Consider the following 18,275-nt stretch of genomic DNA (forward strand, 5'->3'; position numbering starts at 1 on the left):
TGGCAACCCAAATCACACATCACAGCTAAGGACTGAAACCAAAACGGACAGTTTTGTACATTGTACTTTATATTTTTATATGGTTATCATTCATGAACAGAGGAGACATGCAATGAGCATCAACATACAGAAATGCATACGTTATCCTTAATAAACGGTTTCTATGTCATCATACTGGATGGTCCACAGACACTGTACATATACTATATATTAGGTGAAATTATTGTACAGTGAAACCAAGATTAAAGTCAGATAACATTTCTGAAATAGGCCCCCAAAAATTAAATCCCATTAAATCACCACCTCTGTGGTGGTGATTTAATGCAGCTAAAGCCCTAGCAACTGAGCAAAAACACAATACTCACACTGCCACAATGCATAAGATATACTGTAATATGCATTAACAATCAATGTATAAACAAGTTATACAATGTTGAGAGGTGTACATAGCATAGGGAAGGTCACAGCTTAAATTAATCTTCACATGTACATAATTAAATATATAAACATATAAGAAAACAAAACGAACAAATTAAAAAGCGTAAGATAGGCCACCAATATGCAGTTGTGAAAGGTAAATGTTTTGGCACTTTACTACTGCTCCTATATGTTTAAAAAAAAGGGATATGTCAGAAGAAAAATACTTAAAAGTAGCTTTTGGCCTGGTATATTATCTTCCACTCTAGATGCCACTGTAATAAAACAAGTCAACAAAGTTCACGTAGAAACCCTCTGGGGATCAACATGTTATGAATACCATCCTCAAAATTGTGCGAAATTAAAAAAAAAAAAAGCAGTGCTGCAGCATTCAACTCTGAACAGCAGGTCACTGCACCTTGAAAGTAAGGCCCTGTTCACAGTAGACAATGACGACACCCCAACATATTCCATCTTTGCCGCAATCCAGCGACATTCAAATGACCCTAAAACGCCTGGAGATTGTAGGCTGGCCTTAGTCTGGTGCAAAGTCATAACCTTTCAAGCTATCAAAGTCTCTCCTGTTCCCCAAAGTCAATTAGTTCACAAAGCAGTTATGGCGTTAATAACATATGTCTTCCTTTCTGCTTTTTAGAATACCTAAAAGAAAACCTGTAGCTTAGCAGAAATACCAGGATTGATATGTTCAATATCAAGACACAAAAGGAAACTTCAACTTGATGCCACCTGACATAAGGTCCGTGGCAAGTTAAGATTTTGAGTTAGATTCAAGCCGGTGACTCGCATACACGATAAAGCCCCCCTCCCTCCGTGTCAAAACCTGGTGGAGTGCAACCACATAATCAGCATGACTACATCTACAGTGTGACACCAGTTAATGCAGATTGGAAGAGAGAGACGTGGGTGTGGGACAGATGCACAGAGTGAGAGCTTGACTTCAGGAGGCGTTTGGGAGGCTTGGAGACAGGAGAACACCCAGGCACTGCTTCATCTTCTGCTCAGTAGGAGCTGGTGGCGGCTGTGGCAATTCTTTTCCCAATGTACACCCTAAAATAAAATCATCAAACATGTGAAATACATTTTTTTTTTAGTTTTATTAAAACTAAAAAAAATACTGGACAAATAATTAAAACAAGGATAAGTAACTTTATTCGTACAAGGTACCTCCCATATTTGATTTAAACGTTATTTCAAGTCATTTCCGTTCTCTACGCCCTCTTTGTGAAGACAGACACAGAATTTGCATTGTTGTCCTGTTAGTAATTCCTACATCCATGCATAAAAATATGATTTTTGAGAAACTATTAACTATGAACTAAACAAGAAAAGCAAGCGCAAAGAAAATCCCCGCAATATTTTGAAACTACTAACTGACGTCCCGTCTTACCCAAGGCCAAGAGCCAGCATGTGTGAGATGAACAGGGAAGGAATGAAAACTTTTAGGAATTCAGCGGAGAAGATGCCACCTTTCTTCATGACGCCGCTCTTCCTCATACTCAAAGATACTGAACGTCGGGGATGTCTGAAGTGGAACTCCCTGAGAAGAACAATCACACAACCAGTTAACGTTGTTTCTGAGACCACTGAGGAGAATATGCCGATGGGCAGCTGATTCTGAGCTTGCCACCATACTAACTTTGGGGGGATGTTTTCAGGCCTACTAGACCAATTGGCCACCCAATCAACTTCTTTGTTCATCAAGATGTCATCCTCTCTGTCCATGTCTGCAGTATCGTCCTCTGACTGGAAATATAAAGGCAAAAAGATGTGGAAAGAAATCCTCCCCAAAAAAGCTTTAGCAGAGTCTCTGTTCAATATATAATATTAAAAGTTTGGCTTGCATTTGTATTTATCTCTCCTGAGTCAATACTTTGCAGAACCACTTTACCTTTTGCAAGAATTACAGCTGCAAATCTTTTTGAACTACATGTGTAGCTTATTAACAACCATATACCCTACCTTTACAATTAAGACCAACTTTGTGCTGGTCAGTTACATAAAACACATGGATGTTTGAGGCTTGATGTCACAAAACTCATAAAAAAAAGTTCCACAGTTGTCAGTACTCTTGGTAGCCCTACCTGACTGCCTCTTGGACTGGACATCTCCACATCAAATGTTATCTGGCCATCATCCTGTCCGGAACTTGGCGGCCTGTGAGGACTGTGAGTGTGTTGGCATTAATATATATTTAACAAAAAAAAAATCAATACTTAAGTTTTACTGAGTATAGTAAAGAAAATGTGTGGCCTACCTCTCACAGGATGAATTACTTGGGCTGGACTCATGCTGAGCATCCAGAAGTATTTTTTCCATGTCTCCGTTGTGGATAGAAGATGACGATGGCACATGTTCCAGTCCTCCAATAAGGGTTTCGTCACTTTCACCTTCTTCTAAAGGCTGGAGACTTTGACTCATGCCTGCGTTTGCGTTGATTTGGTCTTCAGCAGGTGGTGTCAGCTGGCTGGTCTGCCTGCTCTCTGCCCCTGTATTACCATTCAGCTCCAGTTCTACCCAGGAGCCTTTGCAACACAACGATAAACACACCGAAATTAAGAGAAAACAGGTTTAATTTGTGTAGATGCAACCCAATCAACAGTACATTGACCTATAAGTGCAGCTCAACAAATTGGAACATCATCAAGAAGTTACATTTGATAACAAGAATAAAGATTTTAAAAGTTTAAAACATATTGTGTGCTATATTTCAAATATTTCATTTTGTTAAAGTTAATGACAATGGTTAAAACTTAACACTCAATTTCTCATAAAATTGGAATATAGCATAGGACCAACAATAAAAAAAGTTTAAAAAAAAAAAACTTTTTTGTATAGAAATGTGGTTTACACAGTCACGAGGAAGACTGCTGACTTGACAGTTCTCCAGCAGGACAAGCTCTAAAATGTTATTGTCAAAGTAGCCGGTTGTGTGTTGAGTGCTGTATTCGAGCATTTTAAAGAAAAACTGAAGAAAAGCACAGACAGAGGTGCACAAGCACCGCTGCAAACACCACAAATCCCTGAATCATCACTGACTGTGGAAACTTCATCTCTGGATCTTGGATTCCGTGCCTCTTCACTTTTTATCCAGACTCTGAGACCTTGATTTCCAAGTAAAATGCAACACTGACTTTTATCTGAAAAGAGAACCTTGAATCACTGCGCAACAGTCCAGTGCTTTCTCTCCTTAACAGGTAAATACACTTCTGATGTTTTATCTGATTTAGGAGTACCACAACGCAACATTTACAGTCTTCGCCCTGAAAACGTCTGTGCATGCATGCTCAAAAAGCAGCCAACGTGCATTACCAAGTACAAGGCCAGCAAAGTCATAAAGTTTTGCAGCACTTTATGCTTCCCTCTACTGACAAGCTTTATGGAGATGCAGATTTCCATTTTCCATTTGAACTTGACATCAGCCCACACTGCCTAAAGCACCAAAAAATGGTTTAATACATAGTATTACTGTACTTAATAGGGCAGTAAACTTTCCTGAATCAAACCTTCTAGATAATTTACAAAATATTGCCAAGTGGCAGACATGAAATGGCACATCAGCAGAACCAGAGGAGCCCTTAAGAATTTAGTATTGAGTGCATACACCACACCGAAATACTTTCCAACAACAAGCCAATATTTTTTTGATTAAAGACGCTTTTTTTTTCAAAATTGGTCTTGTGCAGTATTTAAAATTTTTGAACTGTTGAGTTTTAATTTACCGCTACCTAAACTCAAACACTTGGAATGTGTCACTCTTTGTGCAATGAACTCTATGGGTTTTTGCTTTATGAGGGAAAAACACCCAACTTTTTGTTGATTCCCTGATTTATTGAAAACACACATTATAAACACTGTTTCAACCACGGTGCCTTCCAGGTCTTTGTGCCACTGCCCCACAAGCAGAGTTATGCAACCAGCTCGTCTCATGCTTTATGGTAGCATGAGGCGCCTCTTCCCTGTTCTGAGCTAGTTGGGCATTAAAGATATGAGGATGAATTAACGCGGACTCGACGTCACATCTTGTGACCAATTTTGACATCGCTGCTCCTTTGGGGTCTTGCATAAGTGTGGCGGCCAGTGGGAGCCAGCCTGCAGAGACGTGTCGCTGCTCCAGCTGCCTCCTGACACAGAGCGAGTCCCGACGCCCCGAGGCGTTAAAAAGCCTCCACGCCAGGCTAAACACCAAGTGTCATTTTTGCATGCGTGTTATTTGTTTACCCTCGGGCAAAATCTTACCTCACTTTTTTTTTTTACATGTTGTGCTGCAATATAACTGCATTTTGAAAGGAGGGAGTTTTACACAATGAGTTTAAATATCTGCGATAAATCTGTGCACGTTTTAAAGAAACAAAAATATCCTAACGGGAACAAACGTGACGATTAAATTCGCCTTTTGTGCCAAACTTGTTTTCATTTTTGGGCTAAAGCTAAACCCACTCAGACCTCGAGCAACGATTGGCTGCTCCGGTGTCAATCAACCGTGTGCCGCGCTGCGATTGGCTGATTTGTTGTGACGTACAGAACATGTTCTCCATCCCAACGCGATGACAAGGAAACCCCGTCCCCAATCTAACTTTTACCATTACTTCTTTGTAACTACATCCTCACACATTAGTCAGGAACATATGTACGATTTTCTTATGAAGGAAAACGTACCATGTACAATGACGACCTACCTTGCAGTCCGGGATCTTCGTTATTGTTTTGAGGAGCAGGAGCGGTAGACATGTTTGTTGACTATAGTTCTGACGCTTAACTAGGGTCTGCGCAGGCGCAGCTGCGAGATTTCAACGACAGTCTCAGGATCGGTGAACATTTATGTTTTTGGAAATTGTTTACTAGAAAGTACAAATGCAATCTGTTAAAGAATGCAAACACACGTAAAATGCATCGTGCAAGTTGAATGTGTGGATTACAAAGTGTTCGTATGGAAAGATTTTTTTTTTTAGTTTGAGTGCTTTCAAAAATGTATTTGTAATGTCCACTACTTTCCATAAAGACGAAATTATGAAACGCTCAGTTCCCCCCAAAAAACTCCAAACAGTAATAATAAAGTAGCACAGTAATTTAATTATTCAAATTTGAAATTCCTTATTACATGTTATCTACACTGTACCATATTTCATTTGACAAATAACTCTGTACAGTGAACAATAAGTAGTTACTCCCAAACAGATCACCAAAACTCTCCATCCCCTTGAAATAAAACACACACACAAAAAATAATGAAGTTCACAGAAAAGAAACAAAGTGCATTTTGTTTTACCATCCTTGTGACACATCAGACATGTTTTAATGCTCCTTCAAGTGGACAAAATTGTGTAACTCTACTCTAGCAAATGATATGCACAGTCAGTATGCACACCGGGAAACTCTACTTAATAACCTGGAGTTTTGTATCAAAGCCGTCTGTTTAGAGAAAGAAACAAGAAGGTGATTTACAGCAAAATAGAAGTTTTTGTTTCAGTTCTGGTAATCCCATTTTCTTGAAGGTGTAAGGTTTGGGACAGAGCAGCAGAAGATTCCCCTGAGCACTCTGGGTGAACCAGAAAGTTTCACAAGTGTAACTGATTATTATCTTATTTATTGGTAACACTCTAAAAGACAAAAAAAAAAAAAAAAAAAAAAAAGGCAACAGGGTTCTTGTGAACATCTTTGTTCTTTACATTACAGCCTCCAGGGACAGCTTGTATTAAGACAACGTAGGGAGAATGATGAAAATGTTTTTATTAATTGCTCAGATTAATGCCAGTTTCTATTGGTAAGCAGTTTCTTGATGCATCATTATGCACCAGAATGTTATATCGCTTATTTTCTATTTTAAAAGAAGATGGAGATTCGCTCAATAAATGGAAGAAAAGAGTTGAAATAGAAAAGATTCGTTTATCCAGAAAAAAACCCAGCCAAAATACAAAGTTTGCATTACAAAAACAAAAGAAAGTTGCACAAAATAAAAAATACTAGAAACTTATCTTATTATCAAAAGACACAACCCAGAACCCTGAGAGACTGGAACTCAACATTAGTTAATAATCATACTGAGAACGGAGTGACACATTCACTTTCACAAATATGATCCAGTGGACGAAGAAGCTCAGTGCCTAAATAAAAACATCAATGTATTATTTATGAACTGGAAAAGATAACCTGTAACTTCTTTGTGACATTTTCATTGCAGCGGTGCTGTTCATAGAAAACGTGCCATCAAGTTTTCTATGCAACATGGACCGCAGCTGGAGCAGGCAACGCATGGAGCTTTAGCTTAAACTGGTGACCCTCCTCTCTGACGCCAAGTGCTTCACAGATTTTCTTCAAATAAGTCTGCAAAAGGAGAGCCGCACGTGCCACATATATCAACAATCATCGCTCCACGTAGTCAAGTGACCTGGCTAAGCCGCAAAGAGGATGAAAATGCTGTTTCAATGTGGTCTTACACAGCCAGAGGAATTGTTCATCAAGCAAAACTATGGCACAAAAACTAAATATTAAGATTCACATGAGATCAAAACGTTGAACCCTCTAAATAAGTTAGATTGAAAAAAACAAAACAACAACAAAAAAAAAAAAACGTAGCTGGCAAGAGTACAGTAATAGTGCTCATCATCAGGCAGGAGGTACTGACACCTGAAAATACTTTTCTTTGGGCACGCCGCTTCAAACCTGATGCACTTTTGTGATGTGTCGACTTGTTATAACGAGCAAAAAAAGCAAAGGGAAACCTGACTTTTGAATGACCTGCCCTGTACAGTAAGCCTGAGGCAGACAGGTAAAGAAACTACAGTGATTAGACTGTAATGATATTGCCTTAATTTATACAAAAATAAATCAGCTATAGTGATCCTTCTTCTGCTTCTTTTATCAGGTACAGTACAAAACACTTCTTATATAGAAAAATCTACAAATAAAATCTAGATGCAGATGATAAGCAATTTTTCTGCAACAACACAACATACACAGAAGGTGAGCTGGGAGCAGCACAACGTTTTGGTGCCACAGGCCACACAAGAGTAAAAATGGGGGCACTGGGAATCATCTTTTATATATATATATATTTATATATAACGCAGGTTTTTGTCCTGAGTTAAGCACGGTTGCTCACACAACTGCAAGGCTGGACCCGCTGGATCAGGGGCACTTTGTCTGCAAGAGAGCTTCATCTTTGTTGTGTATAAAGACTAGATACTTTGGCATGATCAGCCATCACTTGATGCAACAAAAAACCTCCATGGAAAATTATGGTAAAGTGATATTTGTAATACTTTTCCTGAAAACATTATTTGGTAAGATCTAAGAGTTAGGCAAAGGCTTTTATTCATTTGATCACATCAAATAAGTGAGCAGTGTCCAGACTTCTATGGAAAGCTTTTCTGTCTGAAACTTTTCCCCTTCTGATCTTAACAGGAAGTGATGGAAATTTAAGATTAATGGAGATGGAATCAGAAAATGTTTTTCTTGATCGGTTTGGGTGGCGAATCGATTAGCAGGTCAAACACTGATAAAAACAGACCTTCCCCCCAAAATCAAACTCAGAATCCCAATTATTTTCAGTCTAATTAATGCATTAATCAACAGTATGTACTGTGATTTACTTCCTTTTCTTTTCAATTGAGAACTGTTATCTCTATCAAATAAAAAAAAAACTACAACACATTTCTGCTATTCAAAGTCTAAAAAGAAAAAATAATAAATAAAAGAAAAAATCAAAACCTAAAGTAATCCAAAATTTGTATCAGCAGTTCAGCTAATATCGGCCAGATAAGTGGACCTCTGCTGAACTTTCTACACTTTATCCGTACAATATGCAACGGCATGAAAAAGGATGCTTTGACAGGCAGATGAAGCCTGGCCTGGGGAAATGGAAATCAAACAGTTTGAGCGCAGCATGACAAAACTCACACATGTAGAAAAGGAACATTTCACCTACTTCCATTTACTACAAACTCAACCACAGCAGAATTACAGTGATAAAACACACTTCTGTAAGAAAACCTGTCATACATTTTGGTTTTACACCCATTTCTCTAGTGCTGTCCCATAACCTGAGTGAATAAAAATATCAAGGACATCTCATGGCTCTGTCTGTCACCGATATGGGTTCGCTTGAATGAGTGTGTGGTGAACATTAAACTCGAACGACAGTCCGCTTTAACAGTCTGCTCTTGAATGAATCCAAGTGTCCTATATTGAAACAAATGGCCAAATGTTCGATGCAATGTGTTATAGAAATGTAAAATCATACCCAGGAGATTTTCTTAAAGAAGAGATGAATGTAAACAAGCAGCTGAGTCAAAATAAAAAAAAAAAAAGAAAAAGAAAAAACAAAAATATTCGTACTCTGTTAACTTTGATATCATTTATCCAAAGTTTTTTTTAGACAATGAGCTAAACATAATGAAATGCTAAATTAGTCCTTTAACAGTAATCATACAGTACACAGGGAAAGAACTTGGCAACTTGATACTTGTTGGGCAAATAAAAGAATCAACAGCTTTGTATTGATGACTCAGGGCAGTACAAAAATGAGCTTGGTGACAGAAAGACAAAACCAAAAAGAACAGAAAGTTAACTTGTAGGAATAACAGACAAATGAATCATGTCAATATGGCACGAACAAGCGATAAAACGTAGATTTTCCCTTTGGTTTGGGATGTAGTGGAGTTACAAATGGAAGCTCGATGGATGGAGTGCTTCTAATGGAAGAAACTTAACCGCACACTATACTTTTTTTATGGCCTGGCTGGATGTATGGCACAATTTACAAAGTAAGTCTTCTCACATAATCAAAAGGACAGATTTGATCAAGTTTTAGGGGCTTGGCCTAAGACGGATTTTGTTTTAATCTGAGAGCAAAAGAGGGCTAAAGAAGAAATTGGGATCTGAGTGGGTTAACGGGCTTTTAGTTCAGTTTATCTTGGAATATGTACAGATTGTTGGTTGTGGCCACAGCAATGATGTTGTCCAGCGGATGCCAGGCAGTGTGGAGGATCTTCTTGTTAAAGTCCAGACTGTCTACACTGATCTCATCCTTTTTGCGCTTCCCACCTGTGCTTATTTTGCGAGGCTTCAGGGCCGACCGCGGCTTGCTGTTTTCCCGTGACGCCTCGAAGGTCACGTCCTGTCGGTAGTCCCTGTCAAACATCCTGAAGAAGTTGTTGTAGGAACCAGTCATCACAACGCTGTAGAAACAGACAATCACGACGAGCTGTTTAGGATCTAGTTTTAGTACTGATCTCAATGATAATCCATGAAAAAGGGGAAAAGGAGTATTATTTATGAATGATTTTGCATTTCAGGAAATTAAAAATAAGTCTTTCTTCTAATATCAGCTGAACTGCAGGTTCAGGTTGGTTGACTAACCTGTCATTGCCATTCCAGCAGCATTCAAACTTGTCGAAAATGCAGTCGTTCTCATAAAGTGAACACAACTTACTCCTGAGATATTCATGCACCTGATAAAACAGAACAGTGAATCACATGAAGCAAAAGTGAAAACGGCACATTGTGGGTTTTTTGTTCTCTTAACAGGTAGAGAAATACAGAAAAATCAGTTAGTGGTTTGATTAAACAAGAATTAAATTTTATTAGACCCTAATAAATTAAGTTTTATTAGACTTGCCATAAGTAGACTGGAAATTCAAAAATGCAATTTTTTTATTGATTAATAAAAGGATCTACGTTCTCTGGGTAATGCTCAGGGAAATACTGTTCATATTTACTAATGCTAAATGTAAAATGCTAAAGACAAATTTAAATCTCAACACCAAATCATTTGGTGTTAGTAACCCCATTTTACAGAGACATTTCTCTGACACTAGGTGTGACATCGCTACTGCTACTAATATAAATGAATGATAAGCTGCTCACCCCAGAAGGGTCAGAGAACAATTGACGGACAAATCTGAGTGGCTAAAAATCTGTATTTTTGGATCAAATTCTTACAAAAAGCAAAAAATCTGAAACTGGCCACAAATATCTGATTAGCGGATATCTACCCAAGACATAAAAAATAAAAATAATATTTGCAGCGGCAAACCTGATACGTCTCTACTGGTCGGGTTTCCATGTTCAGATCCCAAATTTTGACGGACAGATAGTCTCGCGTCATCATGTAGCGTCCACTGTGGCTGAACTTGACGTCAGAGATGGACGAGATGATTTCAGAAAAGAATGAACGATTGTTTGGATCTTCTGGCTCCTCAAACACTTCAGATTAAAAGAGAAGAATGCATGTTACGATGTTATTCTGCTGATTTTAATGTCTGTAAGAGCCACAATTTAATAAAAATAAGATTGTGGGAGCAAAATGGGCTAAAGTGGGTGTCTTTTCCAAATAATTGTTAGTGATTTAAAAACTATATAGCTGAAACAAGCTGTTCCAACTACATGGCATATATATGGCTTTAGTTTCATTCACTATGTTGCATCAGTAAAAAACAAAAAACAAAACACAATACCAACGAAAACAAATATCTACAATCTAAATTGAAGATCAAAAACTTTGAAGGTCTTCAATGTAGGACATCCAACAGAGATTCATGATGAAACTCAAGCAAAAAGTCAATACTTTAGTTCAAATGGGGTTTATTGCAATACGTACTAAAATAATTCATCCATAACTTTTACTCTCTGAACAAATTTTTGGGTCTTGTGAAGCACTGAGATATTTCTCATCCAAATACAACAAAATTGGGATGAAAAGAATATTGTGTATTCCTTTCCTTCTCTCAAACATGTACTTGTTGTAAGCGACTTACTTTTGGCATGCTGGTCACACAGTGCTGATGCCCTCATGTCACACAGGCGGATGGTTCCCTTGCTGCTGCTGTAAACAAAAGTGTTACACTGGTCCGGGTGAAACTCTGCAGCCGTGATCACTTCTGTCAGCTCCTCCATATTAGCTGGCTTTATGTCAACAATATCTGAAAAACAGAGGTCAAGGTCCAAAACGACAGCTGGTCGACAGAAGGACGAGACAAAAAGAAACAAGATGGCATAAAGCCCCCCACCCCCCAAAAAACAAAAAACTTTTGTCTACTGCAATAACAACTATCCCGGCATCTTCTCGTTCATCAGTGACCTCTTGTGGCAATATAAAGCATGGCATGACTTTGTAAAAAATAAAAAGGAATAGTAATTCAAGCCCAAAATTTGACTCATTGCTTCATTTAACTGCATAATGCTTTAGTGGACATGTGTTTCACTGGGGACACTGAATGCAGTTACATAACATGCTTCTGATTCATTAAGTGTGATCAAAGAGGAGTACAGGAGATATTAAGAGGAAAATCTGAGAAATCAAGATGAAATACCACAAGTTTGGGACTGCAGTGGAAGAGAGATGTTGTGAACTAACCACCAGTAAACAGAGCCAGTGTTGCACAACAGTGAACCAGCAGCCATCATCACGTTCTTGAAATGACACACATGCTCTACCCTGTCCCACATAATCCACTGTGTATTATCACGTACAAACTGGATAGGAAAGACTGAGTGTCATTACATCAATATTCTTAACACTCAGATAAAATTATGTTCTATTCCAACAATGCCGTCATGTTACAAAAGAAACCTATCTTTATTTCCATCTCAGGATTTCTAAAAGGATTTCATCTTCCTTGAATTTAATCAGGTGTCAAATCAATGGCTTCAAAAAGCGTAGATGAAAGTTAAAGATTATCTGGCATGCTGTTGAATTACGGCGTGACAATCTCTCTCTACAAGCACCTTGTGAAGATAAACTAAAGTCTGCAACATGCTGCTGCAGACAACACCAAAATAATAACTGATAAGTCATTCAAAACTAATTTTAGACATTGGGCTGGGTTATGCACATATGCTTGAGCATGTACAGTTCTGATTGAGAAACAGATCATAGATCTTACTGTGTATTAAAATAGTGAATTGCAAGAGCTAAAAGTTTGAAATGCCTGCTGTAGGATGTATATATCTGATTATAATATTGATCAAGAGATTAATCCATGGAGTACTTCATTACTAACGCAGACAAAAACCAGATTAAAATATTTTACAAGCCAAACTAACAAAATCTTCACATCAAAACAGACATGCTAACATAGCAACGTTGGGTGTGTTTATTCAAAACTACAGCTGTATAAGTCGAGATATATATTTTTAGAAACAAATGATTTGCATCAAATTTGCATATCTTGTGTCATTAAAAGAAAAAAAAATATATATATATATTTAAAATTGAGGAGGAGCATAATAACAATCAGGAGAAAGTGATATGTTTCAATGTCATAAGCATCTTTCATGAATGAGTTTGACGCCATATTTACATCAGTTTGTATATTGATGCTCTCTACCCTAACCCTAACCTAATAGCTTGATATTTTACCACATTCACATGTATACCCGCCACAGATTTATATCAGATTTAAGTATCAAACTGGGACAAAGTATCAGCAAATGCCTCTCGCCGAGTGTCAAGACTTGAAATCAGAGATCAAATGTCCTGATTGGAGAACTCCTCGTCGCCTATGTAACAGACATGAGGATTTGAAAACCAAAAGGATACTAAAGCTGCGATCGGTGATCTCCAGATGCCAGAGGTTTATGCGCAGGTCGTCTGCAGACAGGTAGGTCTCATGGTCACTGTTGACTGATATGGAGTTGATGTGGTACGTGTGAGCGTTTGCAAACACTCGTCTGGGGCTGGCTTCCACCATCAGGTCCATGGGCCTCAACACCGGTACCTGGAAGGACACACAACTTTAGTGAAAGGAAAGCAATGCGTTTCAAATGGAAACCGTTTAAAACCATTCACTTCCCAAACATGATATACCCAAATTCTAGCCGTAACATGATACGAGTACTTTATATTTATAATGTAAGATAGCGGTTACTACTCACCCGTAGTGTTGTGACAGAATTAGGATCTCTGTATCGGCCGTCTTCTTCCTTTAGATTGTAGCCCTCTGGTCTCTTGTCTCGCTCACTAATTTTCCACAGCTTGATAGTTTTATCTGCCAAGAAAAAAAAAAGATTAGATATCAGTCGCATTTTAGTGACAGAAGAAACTTAAGACCACTTGAATGCTACACTGAATATTTCTCAGGCAGAGGAAAAAGTCTGGAGTAGAAAAAAAGAAAACATCACCAACTTTATCCTGTAAAATTGATTGAAATGATTTAGAATCAAAACATTTACTAACCATTAGTGGACAAAAGGAACTGCGCTGCATTCTTCTGAGGTAACCATCGAATCTTGTTGATTTTCTCTTCAATCTCAAGACTTTTCAGGTAGTCGAACTCAGGCTCGTGGCTCTGGAAGGTGCTATAAACGTTGTACTCTCCTCTGCACTGTGGCTGGTTCTTACTCTGCATCAGAAAAGACAAGGTTCTCAACAATCTCTTAAGTTGAAAAGTAATTATGAACAAAATGTTGGGAACATTTTTATTTTTGTTTTCAAGCATAGTGTTAATTTTAAATAGACAAAGATGTTTCTGATAGAAATGTATTGTTAACAGTGTCATGTCAAAATATCTATACCCTTGAACTTTTTTATGTTATGTTGTATAAGTGCAAACTTCAATGCTTCTTATTGTGTGTTTTTTTGCAAGTAAAAACCTGATTTAGAGTTTTTTTTTTACTCTTAACACTAAAAGTCAAATTCATCTAATTAATGTCAAAGGTCAAACTGGTTAACAGAGCAAGCTTACTTGTGCTTAAGTCAAACTTCAAGACCCACTTACATGTAATGATTTAAAGGTATTGTACTTTCAGTCTCACTCTTTGGTATGTTTTATTACATTATGATAGTTAAATTTCTGATCATCTTGTTTTGTTATTTTGCTTTATTATTACTTGGATTGCTTTGCTACTTATATTGACTTAATGTTTTGTTTAAATGTGTCAATTTTATGTCCAGTTCCATTAGTTTTCATTGCTCTATTCAACACTTTAACCAATAGGGCTTCATGAATCAATTTAGATTTAATTCTAAGAGCTCAAATGACCCACAAAAAGTTGATATCTCAATCTAAATAAAGATCTGTGTAAAGTCACAACTGCTTTAAATTGAACTAAACAATTTCTGCAAAAATGTGCCAGAATGTCAGAGTCTAAAGTGCAGAACTAGTAGAGACGAACCCTGAAAACACTTAAAAGATGATTCTATAATGTATTGACTTCTATTTGTAAAAATAACTTTCATAACCATGCATCCTTTCGTTTCCACTTCACAAGTACACACGACTTTGTGTTATTTTTTTTTTTACATTTTGAACTCTCAGTGGGGCAAATCCAAGATTTTGTTTGAAAAAAGAACTCTAAAAAAAGTTGAAGGGGTAAGAATACCTCAGTGAGTCAATGTAAATGAATCGCATACCTCTGGCTCCTGCTGGAAGATGACAACACGACCTCCTTTGTCCCCAGTGGCAAGTAGCTCCCCAGTGTGATTGAATTCAACAGTCGATATAATGTCAGCTGTAAAGGCAGTTATAATAATTAAAACCCACTAAATATGCAAACATATAAAATTACTAAACAGCACTAAAGGCTTAGTACATTTGATGATGAAGACTAAATCGAGCATGGTGAAGTCACAACATGACACTGACGCACTAAAGTGTTTTAATCTGGTGAAAATCAGTGTACACTGAACACAACTGGGGAAAAAAACTGTTTGCTTCCATCTGCAGTTGTGGATCACTTGCATGCCAGACGACAGCAACTGATATTCACTGTCAGGCTGGCACTGGTATGTGCCAGGGAAACCCTCAATGAAGACAATGGGGGTGGTTCCATTGCAGCACACCAAGTGCCAGATACGACCTGGCTCCATGCAAACCATTGTGTACAATAAAGAGAGGCTGGCAGAAGCAGAGGAATCCTTGCAGGGTTTAAATAAACTACAACTGGAGCGTCTGTGCAGCCATGCATTACCACAAGGAGAAGCTCTCACATGTACTTGTTCTCAGTTACAGCTTACTATAAACAACTCCGAATCCTCGGCTAAGTACTGTGCACACACACACACGCACACACACACACACACACACACAACACACACACACACACACACACACACACACAAGCACTTCTTTTTTTGTTTGCATTGAAGATGACAGACACCGAACAGAAATCCTAAAATAGCTTCAATCTGCATGGCTAGAAAGTGAAAGAGCAAAGTGCTGAAAACATGAAACATTTAAAACCCTAAAATTGGCAAAATGGACCTCTTAGATAAATAGATAAAAAAACAAAATTAATCATGTATATTTGTAACAAACAGACTATCAGCTCTTCAGAGGAAAAGGGACAATTATGCATCTTTTCCGTTTAGTAAATCAGAATACGAAATGGATAAAGCAGCAAACATTTATTTTACACCTCAAAATAAATGTTATATAAGGATGCTGATTATTTGAGCTCTGTTTTGTCATTTTTGTTCTTTTGCAGCTGCATCTGAGCACAGGATTTTGGACCAAACATGGATTTGCATCTGATGGGCCCATTCCATACCTAATCAGACAACTGATGATTTAAAGTAATTTTCTACAAACCTAACCTAAAGTAAGGAAATGTCTTCATTTAACTACAATAAATACTATTTTCCAGCAGACTGCAGTGTAATGATTTTTTGTTTTTACAAAATAATTGACAATTTAGGAGGTATGATGACGTTTATGTCCGTTTGCATGCACAATGAATGAAAATACATACATATGGGAGGTTTCAGAGTTCATCTAAACCAACCAAGCAATCATTTCTTTATATTTTATCTGTAATACCACTACAATCCTACTTACATTACAGTCCATCTGAGCAGAAAATGACAAAAAAATAGGCTTTCAAAGGAAAGGTGAAAAGTGTGTGCACCTAACCAGAAAGCTTCAGAGCATCAATGCAAACTAATATAATATACAGTCCTCCTACAAAGTGGAATAAACTGACTCAAAATGGTTTTAAGCACTTTGGTAGTAAGAAGTTTGTTTATGAAATCACAATGCAAGGTGGGAACTGAACCCAGAGTTGCCTCTCAAAAAGAAAACATGCGAAGTCAATGTGGGACAAACAGGAAGCATATTCAGACTTAATAATGCCCAAATGTACTTACCTTCAGCCACATCGTCATCCATCGCTCCTTTGACTTGAGAGAAGCACCACTGCACATCGCTGCTCCCACCACCGGGCCCTGGACGGGACACGAACCGTAAGTTTTGACACACCACCGCCAAAGGCAACACACTGAATAACTAAAGGCTACTTTAGCGCACTGCGACAGCAAGGCCATGCGCGATTTCATAAGAACCGCACATTGTAACTGCGGGGACAAAATCCCCCTAAACCAGAAGTTGGGATGTGTTGGGTTAGCTCACTTTCAGGCTGTACGGAATTCACACGGGAATCTCGCAGTATCCTAGCTTGCTAGTTAGCTTCCTGCTCTTAACCACAACAGAAACTAAAGCAGCATGTGTGCGATTAAGCATGATGATTAGTAAGAATAGCTCATACGTACGTTCTGACAGTTTTCTTTTACCTGCCATGGTGAGGGACTGGGCTCTCTGTAGCAGGTTCAGGCCCTGGACTGAAGCAGTGCTGCTGACCCGGGTCGGTTGGGGTGGTTCTGACCGAGGAGCACTGGAGCAATGAGGCTGTTGCTAACTCCAAATGCCGTCAGTCCAACGGTTGCTCAAAACACGAAGCTATTTTTTTTACAACACTGAAAGACTAACACACAGCGTTCAGTACTGGTCTACAGACTTTGTACTGCACTTTGAGATTTCCCTCGCATCTGCCTCCTCCAAGCTTTACACTTTCAAAATGGCGCTACGCGGGCGGCGCTTGGCAGGAATTAGAGAGCAGACGGTGCTCCATTCATTTCAAGCCGAAGCTTAAGCGAAAGGTGCCCGACTTAAGATAAAAGTTCCTAAAAGCAACTGTGTCTAGATTTTCATTTACTTTTTCCACTGACGTGTTCCAAAAAGTGAAAACTTTGTTATATAAAACAATATCGCGCATGAGCCCCGCCCTTGTCAGCTATTCATTTAGAAAAATCGAGCCAACCTCCTGCACTCACTAGAACCAGCAAACTCAGTGGATATTGATTTAGATTCGACGAGCTGCATTTAGTTCATGCAGTTTATATTGGTATTAATTAACAGCAATCTGGGAATATATGGTGTTGTGCTTTGCTTGTCATTGAAGTGAGTCAGAGCACCTTCAAATATTTAATAACCTCAATTATACCTCGAAGTTTTCTTATTGTGACTTCACAAAATAGTGGTCTTGTGGACACTTCTGTTGACTGGGTGTACAGACATTATTAATACAGCTCCAGACAGGCTGAAGATGAATACCAATTTTAGTAATCTTCAATCTTTAATGAGCTTGCTTAGAAAAAAATTCCACATTAGGAACCTTTAAAACTAAATTGGAAGTGGTATCTCATACAGTTTAATACTTGGAGGGGAATAAATAAATAAATATCAGTACAACAGTAATGGAGCCTGACTGGTGAATTTGGAGAAAAATAAATAGAAATTGTTGTTATTAATATCAAATTAATAACAAGCAGTGATGATGGTAATAAAGGACAAATTGGATCTAATTTCGTTTTATTTCAATCTGGGAATCACTTTCTTCAGACACTTAAGATTAGACGTGGAGTAATTCTTAGCAAGAGACATTAATTCAGCTGTTATTATTAAGTCATGGCCACGAGATGTTAAACTGTGACCACAATTTTTATCTTTGTTTTTATTTTTCCTCCCATGTCATCAGACGGTCACTGTAGAACAGGAATTAAGTTTCTTCTATAGCAACATTATAATAAACGCTGAGCATATAAAGGGCACGACATTTGACCATGT

At 38.1% G+C, this 18,275-nt stretch overlaps 2 protein-coding genes across 3 annotated transcripts; both read right to left on the reverse strand.

Moving 5' to 3' along the window:
• Positions 1–374: 374 nt before the first annotated feature.
• bnip3la (BCL2 interacting protein 3 like a) lies at positions 375–5,200 on the reverse strand. The gene is made up of 6 exons (XM_055050639.1): positions 5,115–5,200; positions 2,693–2,960; positions 2,520–2,601; positions 2,075–2,181; positions 1,826–1,975; positions 375–1,485 (listed from the first exon to the last, which is right to left on the reverse strand). The coding sequence occupies exons 1-6, from the start codon at positions 5,164–5,166 to the stop codon at positions 1,437–1,439; spliced, it is 708 nt and encodes a 235-aa protein (XP_054906614.1). The 5' UTR covers positions 5,167–5,200; the 3' UTR covers positions 375–1,436.
• A 288-nt stretch (positions 5,201–5,488) lies between these two features.
• Positions 5,489–17,221, reverse strand: ppp2r2aa (protein phosphatase 2, regulatory subunit B, alpha a). Of its 2 annotated transcripts, none has more exons than XM_055050642.1 (10): positions 16,943–17,221; positions 16,520–16,597; positions 14,789–14,886; positions 13,613–13,778; positions 13,312–13,424; positions 12,977–13,154; positions 11,193–11,357; positions 10,472–10,641; positions 9,796–9,887; positions 5,489–9,614 (listed from the first exon to the last, which is right to left on the reverse strand). In XM_055050642.1, exons 1-10 carry the CDS (start codon positions 16,947–16,949, stop codon positions 9,335–9,337), a joined length of 1,347 nt encoding a protein of 448 aa, XP_054906617.1. In that variant the 5' UTR covers positions 16,950–17,221; the 3' UTR covers positions 5,489–9,334. The 2 variants fall into 2 exon arrangements, with proteins under 2 accessions (XP_054906617.1, XP_054906615.1); XM_055050640.1 differs by having other exon boundaries at positions 16,922–17,221.
• Between the last annotated feature and the right edge of the window lie 1,054 nt (positions 17,222–18,275).

Source organism: Poeciliopsis prolifica, unplaced genomic scaffold, assembly GCF_027474105.1.
Source record: "Poeciliopsis prolifica strain line A6 unplaced genomic scaffold, Auburn_PproV2 SCAFFOLD031, whole genome shotgun sequence".
NCBI classification, from domain to species: Eukaryota; Metazoa; Chordata; class Actinopteri; order Cyprinodontiformes; family Poeciliidae; genus Poeciliopsis; species Poeciliopsis prolifica.